The sequence below is a fragment of the Orbicella faveolata genome, unplaced genomic scaffold (assembly GCF_042242905.1).
Source record: "Orbicella faveolata isolate gen_17 unplaced genomic scaffold, um_ofav_v1 contig_46, whole genome shotgun sequence".
In the NCBI taxonomy this organism is placed as follows: Eukaryota; Metazoa; Cnidaria; class Anthozoa; order Scleractinia; family Merulinidae; genus Orbicella; species Orbicella faveolata.
Window position 1 is genome coordinate 143,069 of NW_028301576.1, and position 16,905 is coordinate 159,973.

The following is a 16,905-nucleotide window of genomic DNA, read 5'->3' on the forward strand; positions in this document are numbered from 1 at the left end:
CTCAAAGGTCACTTATCAACTCGCCTGCTTTCGTGTCGTCTATTTCCACTGACTTCTTTCTGTCCCCTTTTTCATCGCCAAGGCCCTCGGGAAGCAAAAACGACGGCAACAATTTTGGATCATCTTTCGCAGCAAGCAGCAGAGCCTCTACGTTATCAGCGCCAATGTGCGCTACATGCTGGACATTGAATGGAACACCTATCCCAGGGCCCTGCAAAAACATTTATTAACAGCGTTAGTTATCAGCTGCGAGGCCCGTTTTGAGCCAAGAGAGATCACACACAATATGAATTGAGGGTGGGAGAGAGAGTCCACGCTACAGCAATAACAGTAACGTGCGCTGTATCACTGAATTAGTAGCCTTTGGGGCTCGCTACTCTCGGGGCCGTTACTTTTGGGGAGTAAAAAACATTATATGAAGTTTCGACTGAGCTCTTCTATGAAATAAATGATGGAAATTCGTAAAAACAGTTCTTATAACGCGTGATGAATTTCTTGGTTCTAATTTAAATTTACATGGCTGCCATATGGCTGTGCTCTTCATATCTAGACCGTGTTGTCAGTGGCTACTAGTCAGGTTTGTTTCTAGAAATACCGCTAATTGACACCTTAGGAGCACGACATTGGGTGTACAAACAACATGGCGGCGGAAGAACAGCGATTTAAGCCTTTTTTTGCGTTCGACTGGCTGGCTGGCTGGCTGACACAAATGCCCTCGATCGTGGCACAAATGGCCTCGATCTCATGTGAAATTTTTTTGGCCGCCAGGAACTGGTAGGTAATATAATAATGGCGCGTTGCGGGCCAAATCTGCAAACTTCAAAGGTCTTGTTTTCATTCCTAACATCGTGAAATTACTGCTTTGAGATTTAAAATAGAAAGGAAAAATACAAATCAATGTCTAGGTTGCCCAAGAATGGAAGATCAACGAGTACAGAGTCCTCAAACCATGACGATCGGTTGAACGCTTTCAAGTAAGTTTTGAATATCGATCGCGGATTTGAAGCAGTTTCCCGCACCTAGGAAACAAAAATAGTAACGTACGGTATTACCTCGAAGTTGAATTCAACTTTTTGGAACGATTGGTAACGCTACGGCCGATTGCAAACGTCGGAGAAGTCGTCGGCAAAAACTCAAGCTTTCGCTTTAGCGTGAAGGATTAATTTGAACATGCTGATATGCAGCGAAGCACGTTTGCGAAAATTTTGAACATTGCTTTGCTTTTACATAGGTTTCTTCGCCTCCGCGTAAATAAAAATTTACTGTTATTGAACTTCCTTTTGCATTTCTTTTCATTTGGTTCCGTGTATTTAGGAATTTAGGTTTTAAAAGTGAACGGAAACTTCCACGCTGGATTTCTGCATATTTAATTTACGGCGACCTCCACGCGGCTTGTTTGTTTAGTTTATTCGGTTTCGTTCAAATACATTTTTTGGAGGCTTATTCCGCTACGACAGAACTGCTGAGAAAAGAACTAAGTGACCACTAATTTAACACAGTTGAAATACGATTGATCTCAAAATAATTGGCTTGTTTTTGTTGTATTTTTGATTTACAACTTTCATCTTTCTTTAGCTACGCTGTAATATTTCGTCGCGCGGCGAAGAAATTATTTGGTGAATTTTAAGCTCGGTAATGAAATGTGAAGGTGAATTAATCAACATGACACGAGCGTGGGACAAAGAAAAATTCTGAATCCCCGACAGGAATCGAACCCATGACCTCCCGAACACCGGGCGGCCGCTCTATCCACTGAGCTAGAGGACTCATGGAGAGCAAGGTCATTTAACTGAGTTCATATATGATAGGTGTCCTGCATACTGTTAGGATCAACGTTATCGAATTCATCGTGAGTAGTGATAAGTTAACAAAGAAGGTGAATTTTAAACTCGGTAATGTTGATTAATTCACCTTCATATTTCATTTCTTGTTTTCAAATTGGTCTTACTTGTGTCTTTCGCTTTTATTTTCCGTTGTTTTCTCAAATGTTGGCCATTATAGATATATATATAATGTATGTATTGGCATTATCGGAAGAATGGAAATTGTTCAATTTTGTCCTCCGAAGTCAATAATTCATTCATTTCCCCTATTCAATTTTCTCGGCTTCTGTTGGGCATTTTGTCGCGTGGCAAGGAAGTAATATAATTTCTTGTTTTCTTATCAGTTTTACGCATCAGGTTGAGTTCTTTTTGTTGATATTTTTTCAATATTTTCACTTTTCCTTTATTCAACTTTAAATAAGCGATGTCGACTTGAAACCTTATCTTGTGTGTGTGCTAATTTAGGATACCAGTTTATGAACAGCGTGCCAAACAACTCATTTATCATGAATTTGTGTAAGAATTACAATAAAGTGCCCTTTCGGTATAGAAGTGAACACTATTATTCAAAATATGTGTTCCTCGTGAAAATCAACAAAAATAAATTGGGCTTCAAGTGTAATATTTATTCCGGAAATCTATGTAGCTCAGTGATAGATTCCAAGCAAATATTAGATGTATTCTAGTAATTATTGCAATAACTGTTTAAAAGGAGGTTTGTTTCCTGGAAATGTCAGTGGAGCGTGGGGTTGCCTAAGTGAAAGAGTGAAAGATGTTGGTGGCACCGGCAGTAGTGATTGCTTTTTTTAAGCCTGTTTCACATCAGCTCTATAAAACGGCAGATTTGCACTTCCAAATTCGCATGGCTGGAATTGAGTCCAAAACATCATGTTCAGAGTATGGTGGATGATACTTGCCAAAATTACACAAAGCAAATGTCAAACCAGGAACGTGGTGTGACAATAAAATTATCCAGGCAGTATCCCATGCTTTTTGCTACATTGACTCGAACGCACTCAGCTAATCTATGATTATTACTAGTTCGAGAAATTCTTTTGTTCAGAGAGGCGATGCACGTCCAACATCTAAAAATGTATAGATTACTGAAAATAACATGGTTGTAGCCGTGAATGCCAGTGGGGATATCTATATTTAACAATTATTCCCTGCATTGGAGGTGGCTAATAGTGGATATTTACAAATAATATTATATAGATATAGCAATTGAATTTCTCAACATTTTGGGCCCATTCGAGAAGCCCACTGTCCTAGGCCATTATTCCGGTAACCGTTACCGTTAACATTTTAGTCCATTTCATGTTTTTGTTTTCGATGGAGTTTTTTGAGCCACTGGGTGTGTGCTGTGTTCTTGAAGCCCATTTCTCGTTCGGACTCTCGGTCCCAGAATTACTGTGTTAAGCAACATGATGCAGCTCGTTGACCATTCGCGACAGTCACGTGTTATTCCGACTGACCACCAACTTTCCCGCATAATAAGCGCCTGGGTAACATTACTCTTAGCAGATACTTAAAATTTTAAAACTTTTTTCTAGTCAATCCTTAGAGAGCCAGAACTCTGGTGTTTTACATATATAAGTTAAGCACTATCCTTATGTGACGTAAAGTATTTTCAAACCCAAGACCGTTGCTAAAGATAAACATAACCATTTCTTAACTGCATCATTCCTTCCGATTCGAGGAGTACTGTCCCACCAGATAAAGTCTTTGTATAAGCCATTTTTCGGAATTTCACGATAGTGATGCGTTTATACTTGAAATAGAAAACTCACTGTCGAGCACTTAAATAAAGTAACCATATTGGCACCAAGTCCTTCAATACCTGTTTTCCTTTCTTGGTTGCAACATGAATCACCTCTACTTTAGGTTTGGGCTTATGTCCCTCCTGAGGTGGGACCGCAGAAGAAGGCGCCTTTGGTCCGTCAACTGGCCTTTTGGGAGGGGCTGGGCGTTTAGGTGGAGCGGGTCTACGGGGTTTTGCAGAATGCTTTGAAGTTTCCTTCACCAATGGATCAAAGTCACACAGGTCGCCAAGTGCAACAGATGGGCCATCCCCAACTGGTGCAGAAGCAATAGTGACCTGTTCAACCGTTTTGACTTGTGGAGGAGCCTTAGTTGTAGCTTTAGATCTCGCAGGTGCTGGTCTTGGAGGTGGTGGTCGTTTTGGGAGAAGCATTCGGTTGTCATCTTGTTTAGAACTTTCATCTGGTTATCAGGAGTGAGAAAATGACTACTTTAAAGTCATTAGGATCAACCAAACATCTAATACATAGTTAAAAGATTGAAAACGAGCCCTTTTTTTAATCCATCGATCAGCTACAACGCTGGAAGGAAATTCTAATTTTTTTTCTCTGCTTGTCACTCACCAGAGGTTGGACTGTATTGCAAACTGGATATAAAGTTCTCAAACTCATTAATAATTCATCACGTTTAAACAAAGGAAATCACGACCGTGACGGTGTTTGGATATCTGATCTTAATTAGCATAGATTTTACGAATTTCTTTCTCCATTTTTTCCTTAATTTAAGTTTTGATTGAAATTTGGTCAAACACTCAAGACAGGGTTTGACCTCATTTCCGAACACCTCGAAGTTCGTCAAAAATACTTCGCTACGCGTCGTATTTTTAACTCTCTTCTCGGTGTTTGGAAATGTGGTCAAACACGGTCTTTCGTGTTTGATTCATAACTTAGCTCTTATTAACCGAGCAGGTCTGTATGGGAGAATCTTGACCGAGGTCGTGAGTACAGACCGAACGCAGTGAGGTCTGTACACACGACCGAGGTCAAGATTCTCCCATACAGATCGACTTACCTCGGTTAATAGGATGTTTATTATATGGCAAAGACGAAAACTTTAATGCGTTTAATGTAACTGGTTTGCTGACATTTTGCTTGCAAACGGAGATGAGCTTAACTTAAATCTGCCGAAATATGCTCGTCCGCTTTACCTTTTTTTCTGTCACCAGGCTTTTTGGCACTTCCATAAATGATTGAGAAGAAAATAAAAGAAAACGGTGAACATTTTTGTATTTTAGTTTACTTTTTCAACGCAAAATGAAACCGGTGTAGATGGCGGTCTAGATGGGAAAATCTAGACCGCGGTCAATATCGATTTCAGCCAATCAAATTCGTGAATTCGGTATTTCCCAGTCCTTGTGAGACACAGCCATATAATAATTATAAAAAATGCAAAAATATGGGAGGCTGACCGGTCGGTTGCTTAAGTAGCCGAGAATTTGCATTCGGAAGTGTTATGTACAAAATTCTAGGTAACTTCAGCCCAGCGCTCCAACAACTTGGCCAAGTTGTCTGCATATAACCTTTGCAGTTACTATCAAACCAAATTGAAATTAACTTTATTTCAGTTTCTGGTATGATTCATGCACCTACCTCCATCTTTGACCCTAATTTTATTAATCTCGCGGTCTGCCTCTGGTTCGCTATCATCGTCGCTATCATAAGCCAGCTCAAAATTCCCTTTGTCTTCCGATTCACTATCCGAACTGCCATCTTCGGCAGACTGAATTTCGGTTGACTGAATCTTGATCGGCTCCAAAACGGGCAGCTTGGTAGAGTGATGGCCTGTTGAAGAGGACAACAAATCCGAGAGCACCCGACCCCTTACTGGAGTCAACGAATTGTTTTTACATTCCTCAGAGTCAAACGAGGACTCGTGCGAGACAAGGCTTTGAACTGTAAGGTCAGTTTTAGACAAAAGTGATTCAGATTTCAGGTGAACTTGAACCTTTTTACCCGATACCTGCAAGAATTAAAAAACGTTTGTTAGCTAACAAGCCAATTGTAATTTGAATCTGATTGGCCTGAAAGACTACATCATTTTTTTTCTGATTGCTTAGAACGAACAACACATGATTTATAAACTAGTTATAACATACAGACACATATACAAGCTTTGTCTGAAAAGTAAGGTATTAAAAGAATGACAACCAGGTCCAACTGATGTGGACCTACTACACGTAAAATTAACTTACACCACTATACAATTACTTAATAAGGTAAAATCAGAGTATATACATATTAAAAATAAATAACAGTTTGATTTATAGTTTAGTTACAACTATGTTTTATATTTAACACAATAATTACCTCTTTTCCGTCCAGCTCCAGGACCTTTAGCGCGCTACGACCATCATCCATAGTCAAAAGAATTTCTTCATCGACCACCCTGCAAGAAGACAAACTGTTGTAGCAGCATTGATATTTCATAGATAACACTTAAAATAACTTTGAACAATCGCTCTTGGAAACATGTATTCACTGTTTCAAGAAGTCTCAATGTAGTAATGTTCCTTACCTTACTAATACAACAGTCCCATAAGGCTCCACGGCACCAAGGAGGTCTGATACATCAATCCCGGCATCCCCATCTTCCACATCATCACTTGTCACTACAACTGTGGGATCAGCGGGTCCCATAGCTTTCATAACATCGTCATGTACCTGACTCTGTTTATCCCGGTCCACCTTCTGTATTTCTATTTCTATCAGGGCTACAACTGGCCTACATTGTATAAAGGGAGATAAAAGTTCACTTGTCAAACAAACAAATACTTTTCGTGAAAAAGGAAAATTAGTAATTAATCACACCTGCTGTGGTAACTAATAGTTTGAGTTTGGAACTGAAATGGTTAAACATGTTTGTGTTATGGCTTTCCAAGGCGATGGAGATGTGTTCACCTTCTGGTAACTAGACTTGTTTGGGCGGTCACAAGAGTTACATGATGATCCAACAATATAATGGTCGAGAGGGAGACCACAATAACACTTGAGATTGCCTGAGGAGCCGACTGCTTTGTGCAGTGTTTGTTTGTAAGTAAACGTTTTTCAGTTTCTATAGCAATACCTGTGATCTGAGGTTTTTAGCTCTGCTCGCCCGTAATACAAAATTTTTCCAGGTGTGAAATGAATTCCTCCACCCTGCGCATTAGCAGCCTTGTCGTCTAAATTAACAAAACTTTAGTTAAGTTCGAATAATAATGATAATGATAGTGATAACGATAATGATAATGATAACGATAATGTAATGATAATGATAATGATAATAACCCTTAAACCCTTTGCATTCCTACGTTTTATACTGCATATAATAACATAACACTAATAAAACTTCATTTATACAAGGTTAAGACTACTTTGACTCCTTTTAAAATAATTCAGAAAACAACTTTCATCACTTACATGCAGTGAAATGGCGGCAACTGCCCCCTGATTTTTCAAGCACGAGTTAACTTACCTTCCTTTTCAATTTGGTCATCGTCCTCATCGTCGTCGTCTTCTTCTTCCTCATCATCATCACCATCGCCATCATCATTATCATCCCCGTCTCCCTCTCCGATGAGTAAAGGTTTATCTCCTTGTTCCACTTGGTTGTGCTGTGTAGACACGTGCTTACGGACGAGGGTGGTTGCCTTGTACCGAGGCTTTCTCCGTCTCCAGAGGACACGGTCAGTCCAGGCCGGGATACGCATCTTCTCACTTGTATCATAATCGTCAGAGAACAAGTCATATTTGTAGGTTGGAGGAAACATTATTTTACCCTCGATAAAGCCACGGAAAACCTTGTTGAAAGAAAAGAGCTACCACTCGTTACAAACAAAGAGAGATGTTCGCTCTAAGAAATACTGGGCCAACAATTCCGACAAGTCCTAGACTTACACTTTCCGTCTCCTGTACCTTGTATTTGTAACATAACAAATATTCCCACTGTACATTGTGTTTACAACATAACAAATCTTCCCACTGTACCTCGTAACATAGCAAATCTTCCCACTGTACCTTGTGTTTGTAATATATCAAATCTTCCAACTGTACCTTGTGTTTGTAACATAACGAATCATCCCGCTGTACCTTGTGTTCGTTCCTTTCTTTTATCAACTGATCTTCTTTCAAGAGTTCCTCCCATTGTTTGTTCTTTATCAGTTCTTTCACTTCCTCTATGGGTAGATCAACTCGGTAGTTGAAATCTCCACACCAGAATACATAGTCGTGTGAAATTAGCCTGCGGCCCTGAAAGGTGCAATGAGTTCAAGAAAACTATAAATAATGTCATAGAAATCCTGTTCGGTTCCCTGCCGCAGATAATTAAGGACGGTGCCTACTTTTGTTTGTGCGCACACGTTCTGCGCATCACGGAAGGCATGGTTTAAGTGGCACGCGCGCGCTGGGGTAGACATGGACGCAATCAACTACGCTACCAGGTACACGACTAAAATGAAAGCAAAACTTTTCTACTGTGACCAAATCAAGTTTAAAGAACCTGCACTTAAAACAGAATTGCAGCATATCGCTAACCACTAACTGTTAACGTCTTCCAGCTGAAAAACTAGCTGTTATTTGTGGAAAATTATACTGAAATCCAACTGTCAACATGTACCTGCAGATGGCCTAGTGCGCGCGCAAAATAAGTGCGAGATACGCAAATGCTTTACTAACTGGGGAGGTGACAGGAAAAAATTGTAACGGGCACCGTAAAAGTTTACAAAAAAAGATCAATAACTCATCAAAACGTGTGGTTACCCCTACATTTTATGTTATGAAATGGAAGTGGCAAGCCTATTCAACACGTGATTAGTTTCTGGTTGTGAGCAAAAGGTATTTAGACTGTTTTAGTTGAACCAGAGGAAGGCTGTCGGAGACGCAAAAAGCGCTGTTGCAACGACTTTGCTATTAAAAATAAACCAAAAATGGTTTTTATGTTACCATTTACAATGTAGTTTTAAGATCTTTATAAATGTGTTTGCTTTTCTGTATGAAAAGGTGAATTCTAAGAAAATCTGTGAAGAAATGTCCTTTCCTTCTTTTTTCAGAAAAATGCTGATGTCAGCATTTTTGGGAGATTCAGGAATTATCCCGAAAAAATGCGTGGCTACCCCAATTTTTCCTTGTAGATTCCAATAGCCCTTGTAGAGATCTACTTTTTCCGCGTGGTTCTACCCTGGCGTAAAAACGTTTGTATTTCGTAAACACCGTCCTTAAACCGAAACACCTGCGAAAGGTTGCATTAAATGGTTTACAAAATTGCTGCTCGAAGGTCTTCTCCTAATAGATCGTTTGCAACTGATGTCATCACCGCCATGTTAGATGACCATGAACAAAGTAATTATAATTAGCTTTATTGTTCTTGTCATCCAACATGGCCGACAGGGTCATGGTCATTTGAATCTCTCGGGAATAGCTGCAAACCACCTATTACAAACTTTTGGAAAATTTAAGCACCTCAAATATTGAGTATAAAAAGTTGACATTCGTAGATACTTGCTAAGCTAAAACTGTTGACCACTAATAGCTACAGCATGGACAAGTTTTAGAGTGGTTTTACTTAACCCGTGAATTACATAGTGGAATTGTACACGCCACGACTTTGTATTAGTTGCGACTATCCCCCTGTAGTTAGTAATTCTTTTGTTTTCTAGTCTTTGTTTTTCTATACCATGCACTAATACTAATTAGTAAAATTCTACTAGCATACTAATGTAAATGCTGCAATCTGATTGGCTGAGCTACTCGTATACTATCAGCCATTAGAGTGCGACGTTTTTATCGTTTTTCCGAATTTTTGGCAGAAAGTTTAGATGTAAATGGATAATTAAATTCCTGAGAAGACTAAAAGAAGGATAATTACGGTTTCTTGAGCTTAATTATTGAGTTAACGGGTGCGGGTGCGTAAACACCTGAAAAATTACCAAGGACAATTCAATACGTGCGATTTTGTTAAAGCGTAAAGTTCAATAATGCGTACAAAAATAATTGGAAACCGTTATTTGCGTTAATTTCAGTTAGAATTCTACTAAAACAATTAGATTATTCGCCCTCGATTTCGATGAGGCGATAGTTGATTCGGCCTACGGCCTCATCAACTATCACCGCATAGAAATCTCGAGCTCATAATCTAATTGTTAATTAGCAGACAATGTTACACACTAACAAGTACTTTCTGTTTCACGGGTTAGGTAAAACCAACCTATTGAGCGGTTAAAAATACTTCCAGCAGTTACCGATTGAACGTGACATGCGAAATTGACAACTGTCAAGCACCCCGAACCGTAAAGCCAACCTTGTATTACTTCGCTTTCCAAGCAGCGTGCATTGAGTGCGCATGTTGACAAATAGCTAACATCCCCATAAATTAATACGCTACTAACATATAACATATAGTCATATATAGTTCATCTCCACAATGTTTAAAATTATACCATTGGAAAGGCTATCCTTGACGAGATATCGTGATAATCACTATTTCTGTCCGCTACACCTGACTGACCAGCAGCAAAATGCGAGCAAACAAAGCAGATGGAGGTGGCGTGTAGAAGAAGACGTATAGCCACACCTCCTTTGTTCCCAGCGCTACCACCAAGACCGGTTTTGACGGATTGGACAGCCACGTCCCTGAAAGAAACCACAAAAGAAAGCCATAATTTTCTCTTTTGTCGACACCTGTCTACGCAAAAAGCCTTGACACTGTAAGGATAAATATTTAGTTACCTTATGTACGGAACAAGATGAGAACGGATAAACACAAACAGACAAACACCAACAAGCTGTTCGCACGTCACTAGCACATAGGCATGATCACGTGATATGATGCGTCGCAGCTCTTCGCCCCATTCCTTTCGTTGATTTGAACTAGAATTTTGAGGAAGCAAGTAGATATTAGTGTCAATGAGATCGCAAAAACTTCCACCTAACGCAGATCTCTACACACAATGTTTCAATAACTTAATATACTTAGAGCAACAGTACACTTAAAGCAAAGTAGAGACCATTGTGGTAAATGGACTATTGCACAGCAAAATAAATAATAAGATCGTATAAAAATGTCCCCGTTGGCTCCAATGCCTAGCCGTCTCCAATTTTGTCGAGTCCCTGGGTAAATAAATATTTTTCGACGCGCCTATAGCTATATCGATAAGATTATTTTCTCTACAGTCGAAAAACGGCCACCCTCGGGGAAATGGCAGGTGGCCGCTTTACGGGAGTCGGTGTACTTTGATTTCTTAGTGGAATCACGTCAAGACAATCATGATAAACGTGTGTTTGAGCCGGGAACTTAAACTTGTACTGTACTGTACTAAACGTATACTGTTGCTCTAAGTATAATATTATGTATTATTATTATTATTTATTAACGTTTTGAGGAACGTAAGCGGTCTGCGATCGGGAAACACGTCAGAGAGAAACATGGGAGAGACCCAAGTGACGGAGATCTTAGACTTAAGATCTTACGGGAGTGCCAAAACAAATTTGACTGCTTAGTTTATAAGATGTTTTTTATAAAAAGAACTTAAGTCAAAGCGAAATTATGTGTATTAAATTTTGGGTGGCCGTTTCATAGGGGTAAAGACAATAGGAAAATCCTCATCGGAACAACCAAAAGATGAAACGTATCCACACTTCTGCCACAGAAAAAAAATTAGAGCCTTTATATTTTTTAAGCAAATCTCTTCATGGTGACCCATGGAGATTAGAAAGAACGAGCGCGAAGGGGGAAACCATAGCTACTTTGCACATTTGGCCGTAACAACACCTGGAAGGGGTACATGGTTGAAGAAGTTGTAAATAACTGTCTTACAAACAAACAAAGTCAAGTTGTGGCATCAAATGAACCCAAAGATGCATTAACTTTCTATTTCAAGCTCCCATACATAGCCGTCACAAAAAAATCGCATAACGGGTTTAGTTAAACGATATTGCAAAAATATAAACATCAACTTAGTTTTCTCCTCCTTTAAAATTGGGTCCCTATCAAGTGTGGAACATCCTATCCCTTGTGGGCTTCGTTCAGGCGTCGTGCATAAATTTTCTTTTTACAATAACTGTCTAATTTCTCGCGCGCTGATTGATTCATTTTTATCATCAATAAGAGTACAGACGGATAAAATTTTAATTTATGCAAGACTTTCAAGTTCAACTTTCAAACTGTCAACTTTTTAAGTAGCCAATCAAAAAGCGAGAAAAGCTATTGACAACGTTCGTGTCATTTTGAATAAAATTCACTTATCTTTGTTTACGGCAAGTTTACGGCGTCTTTTCCCCTCATTTAATCCCGGCATTTGACCATTTTGGGGTCTTGTTATTGTAAAAAACAAATTAACGTCAGTTTTTTATGCGTCTGTCCTCTTATTGATGATAAATTTCGTCATAACATTGTCAAAGTTTACTGCGGAACCACTCGCCTGCGGCTCGTGGTTCCACAGCCACATTAGGGAGCTTAAGCAAACCACGACGACGACGGCAACGAGAACGTCACTAAACAAAAGGTTTAATGAGAAAAACAATAGCTGTGCATGTGCGTTATAAATCTTTGTACATTTCTTTGCCGTCCTCTGTAAAACAACAACGTTAAATGACCAAGTTCTGCGTCGTCTACTTAACGTTTACGACGACGACTAATATTTCGTATTTCCATTTGGAACTGAACGATGTCATTGCATATTTAGCCCAAGCACGTTTTTAGAACCATTGGCGCACCTAACAGATCTACACAATCGCGAATTTGGTTGGTAAAATATAAATTCATTTTCTACTAGGCGTAGTCCTCGGCGTCGTCGTCGTCGTTGCTTAAGCTCCCTTTTAACAATGTTATGACGCAATTTATCATGAATAAGAGGACAGACGCACAAAAAACTGACGCTAATTTGTTAATTTGCAGGCTGTAACGCTTGCTATGAAACTACCCAACATGTAGGATAAACACTCATACATTGGTATACACCTGGGGAATAGCAGATTTGCACGTTGTCGTCATTTGACTACAACTACCAGAACTCCTTTCGTTTTTTCCTTATTATTTAAATTTTGAATTCCCAGTGGGGTTTCAATAACAATTGCCTTAATTAGCACAAGACACAGAAAAAGTGAGGGATTCTGGTAGTTGTAGTCAAATGACGCCATCATGCAAATCGCCTATTCTGCTCCAGCTCGGGCCTCCAGCTCAAGATCAAAGAAAGTCTGCACATGCAGTGGGAAAACCCTTCTCTCAATCATCAAATCAACCATGTTAATTTAAACTTGTTATGGTAATTCTCACGCTTTTCTTTATTGTAAAAATGTTTTTCTCTTCTTCCCGCTACTGCAGTTATTAACATTTTTCAGTATTTATATTCTATGCTCTACGCACATATTGTAACACAGCTATGAAGGCAGATGTTTCTGCCGAAACATGTCTGTTAATTTTTGAAATTGTTGTCATTCATTTCAAATTAAAAAATGTTAACCGTAAAAAAAAATTGGCTGTAAATATTGCTTACAAGCCACATGACAAGACACAAAAAATCTTGACAACAGATCTGGAAACTTTTACTTTCGTGGCTAACTGTTTTTTCATAAGATTAAATTTGGAAATACTATAAAAATTATCCCATTGAACAGACATATCTTTCATTATGGCTTTCTAACACCTCACTGGATTTACACCAAACAATTATATTTTTCTAGTCTTAATCTATTCTATTTCGCACCTTTACTTGTAGTATAAATTATCTTTTCCGTTGCATTTTTCACTTGATATTGGCACCAAGATGACATCGAAACGTTGTTCTCTTTTTTCGCTTATTTTAGAGTTAGGGTTAGTCTACAATTCTTCTAATAATACCTCTTTCCATCCCTGAATGGTCCCGAGACTTAACTATATTTTACGCGAGGCAAAATAAATTTTAACTTTTTTTGAAACAGTAGAGGCCAATTGTTAACGTTTTAAAACAACAATAATAAATTTCAATGACTTCTGTTAACCAGGAAAATAAATTAACTGTTGGCCATAAAAGAAAATATTAACCTTTAGCAGTAAAAGGCACAACCCCATTAAGACCCTCCAACATGACCGCCGTTTCGTCGTTTCGGGACACCAACACGGTTGCCGTGACGTCATGTGAATACACTACAGACCTTACGCTTCTACTTTGACTTTGAGCCCCAACATTTAGGTATAACATTTCACGACACGAAGTTGCACCAATAAGGATACTGAACAGATCAATACTCACCTTGTTGACATAATATTGGATGCATTTAAGTCTACTAACTCCTCAAAGCCGATAGCAAATACATCTGTTGGTAACCGGAAGTCCACCTCATTGTTCTCCGAATAGCCGCTGTCCGAAAGTGTCTTGTGAAAGTCCAGAAGCCAATCATGCATTGTTTGGTGCTTGTGAGCGATACTCCGGAAGTGTTTGCCGCCATTTACATTCCACGTACCAACACAAATGCGTATATTGGACCATGTGGTGTATTCAAGATGGCGGTCACACAACTCCCTTAAAATAATAGGAGAGGCTACGGAAATGAAAACAAATTTATACGGCTTAGTAACACCATACAGGTTCCAGCTATAAAACACATCTTGTTTCTTCTGAAAAGCCTTCCAAACATCGAGATAGCCTGCCGACAGAATTTTTGCAATTGTTAATATCGTCTTCATAAGCAAGTCAGTTCTATAACTGACATTAATATATGGTTATCTGGTTTTATTTTGACAGTTGATACAGAGTTGAAAGACTTACAGTGTAGAAAAGAAGCATACAGCAGTGCACGCGCTCTTTCACCAAGCTCCCCCACAAATGTGTTGCCTAGCAACAGCATATCAATGGCTTCTTGCTTACTTCCATCTAGGAAATTGTTGACAATGGTTCTGTGAACCGAGCGTGCGCCATCACGAAGTTTATTCATCACCTGAGAACATCAACATTTCTTATTAGAAAATAGCTCAAAGAAAATACGCGCGCTGATAGGTTAAGAATCGTGTTTCTATTTAACAATTAGATTATGAGCTCGAAATTTCTATCACGCGATGGTTGAAGTCCCGTTTGACATTCTCTAAGTATTTTCATTGGCGCTTTCGTCTTTCGAAGCCGTAACAGTAACATCTCAGCTCAATCGGTATCTCGTGGCCGTTTCATTCACGTTGTTCACGAGTGCGCTCTTTCGTTGTCTACAGAATCTATAAGCTAAGGCGCTTTAAAAACCAAACGAAAAAAAAAAGAAGCGAAAATTATTTTCTTACTAACCTGGGCGCACGAGAGTTGGAATTCAGATCTTGCAAATGATATTTCCCGCGGAAGGTAACATTTGCGAGCTCTATTGTTAAGTAAAACGAGCCTTCGCTTTATCGATCAACGCATCATTATTTTCACACGTTCTGTGTAATTATCTCATTACAATGGAAGAACGCCCCAAAGTATATTTTCCTTCCTATCTCGAAACGAAAATTTCAGCGAGTGAAGCGCAAATTTTGAGTTCGCTTCCGGCGAGTTTTCAATGTTTTTCGCTGAAATTTGGAGAGAACGTTACCCGACAATCACGCTAAGAAAGCATGTCGGAAAATTTTTATTTTTGGCTTCTTTGAAAAGTTATGACTATTTTAGTGAAGAGAATGCACGTTTTATCAACTCCCAAAGTTTAACTACATGCCAAAAACAAACCAAACAAGTAAGAGAAAGGTGTCAAGAAGACATAGCAATGTTGATCGCGTCCTCCCGCTCAACTCTGACCGGAAATGAACTTGATTCTTAAACCTCTGTACTTCAGGAAATAGGGCGCTAAATTCAGAAAACCTTAATTTTTTTATTATTTTAATGAATATACCTTCGTAATCTACAATTCTTAAGCTTTCAGAAAATATATACTTTACTGGGGTTTGCGAGAAAAGTCGGACAGTAAAACGGCGCCAACGAATGATGGTCATTTGGGGTATACTGGTGTACCACAAAACGTTGTGCGATAGCCACTAAACTAGTGGATGTAAAATCAGAATGAAGAAAAGTGCCGTTGTATTAAAATGCCTATTGTAAAGACTGACTCGCCCGGCTTTCATTATAACAAGGCCCTTCAGCGACATATACACACAGCAGGTGGGTACAAATAAACTAGTGTAACTAGCCTTGTACATCTACTAACTTTGTATAGGAAAGCAATAATTTCTAGGACTTACAAGATTCCACCAGTTGCTTAGCAACATCTCTGCAACATCCACTACAATGTCCACCTCTATACAGTGGCCAAATTTTTTGGTCCAGGCGAACAGTCCATACATTCACTCTTATTTTAATCTCTCTACAACAGCCACCTCTCCTAATTAATGGTAAACGGTTACTAAAACTCGTCACAGCTGCTAAAATAACCTCTGGGCAACGGCCAGTCAATTAACGAATGACGAATGGTATATACAAAAACCCCATTTTTATTGTCAAAGGTCACCAAACTTGATGTGTACCGTGCGACGTTGGTGTCTGTTTCTGTTTCGCTTCTGTTGTATGGATCCTTTTTAATTTACGTATGCTAAAATAAGCATTTTTTTGACAAAAATTGTTGCATCCCCGAAAAAAAACAGGTGTCATATTACACCCCTACCTCCCTATAACGGCCACCTCTCTACAAAGGCCACTTTCATCTGTCCCCAGGGTGGACACTGTGGAGAGGTTCCCTTGTTTTTAATTCTCGGTATTCTGACTCATTTGACGCTGAGTGGATAGACAAAAAGGTTGGAACAGTACCTTGGCCCTTCCATCTAGAGCTCCAGTACCTAGGTACATACGGCTGATATGGTCGCCATTTTGTGTCCACATGGTACGGAAAGCTTCCTGAAATCTGGACAGCAATCCTTGTTTGCTGGACAAACCGAGACATTCAACTTGCTGCGACAGCATCTGTATAGAAACACATTAAGGTCACCACTTCACTGCAGGTAATGAGCTACAATAACATGAAAAACTCTTTACTACCTGCATTAAACAGGGAAACAAGCAGCCGGCAATTTTCAAATATTGGATGAGGTTGAGCAGTGGCGAGCAAATATCGTGATTTGTCAGCGGTTTCGGCAAATAATTGATCTGCAAGACACTGACAAATCACGATATTTTGCGATAACCGAGTTCAATAATTGTTTTATCATTCTAATCACTGAGTGTTTTTTCCTTGCAATCTGTCAGTTTTCACATAAGTGCATCCAAACACATTTAGACGGTATTACGCATGAGCGACCATTATTTGTAGGCGGTTATTTGCAGGTCACGTGGTATACCCTCGGCCAAAGAAAATGAAGAAATGCA

General features: G+C 39.2%; 1 protein-coding gene across 2 annotated transcripts in view; it reads right to left on the minus strand.

Moving 5' to 3' along the window:
- Positions 1–16,905, minus strand: part of LOC110051720 (polyphosphatidylinositol phosphatase SYNJ1-like) — a 30,324-nt gene that overhangs the window by 1,813 nt on the left and 11,606 nt on the right. Inside the window, exons 10-22 of one of the 2 annotated variants that reach the window (XM_020757781.2) lie at positions 16,351–16,503; positions 14,362–14,530; positions 13,846–14,134; positions 10,346–10,486; positions 10,057–10,249; positions 7,712–7,870; positions 7,098–7,422; positions 6,708–6,804; positions 6,159–6,365; positions 5,951–6,029; positions 5,234–5,603; positions 3,664–4,046; positions 25–211 (exon numbers count right to left, since the gene is read on the minus strand). In XM_020757781.2, the coding sequence (XP_020613440.2) occupies positions 25–211; positions 3,664–4,046; positions 5,234–5,603; positions 5,951–6,029; positions 6,159–6,365; positions 6,708–6,804; positions 7,098–7,422; positions 7,712–7,870; positions 10,057–10,249; positions 10,346–10,486; positions 13,846–14,134; positions 14,362–14,530; positions 16,351–16,503 (2,752 nt within the window). Of the gene's footprint in view, positions 1–24; positions 212–3,663; positions 4,047–5,233; positions 5,604–5,950; positions 6,030–6,158; positions 6,366–6,707; positions 6,805–7,097; positions 7,423–7,675; positions 7,871–10,056; positions 10,250–10,345; positions 10,487–13,845; positions 14,135–14,361; positions 14,531–16,350; positions 16,504–16,905 lie in introns of both variants that reach the window. The other variant, XM_089277518.1, reaches the window with a different exon arrangement.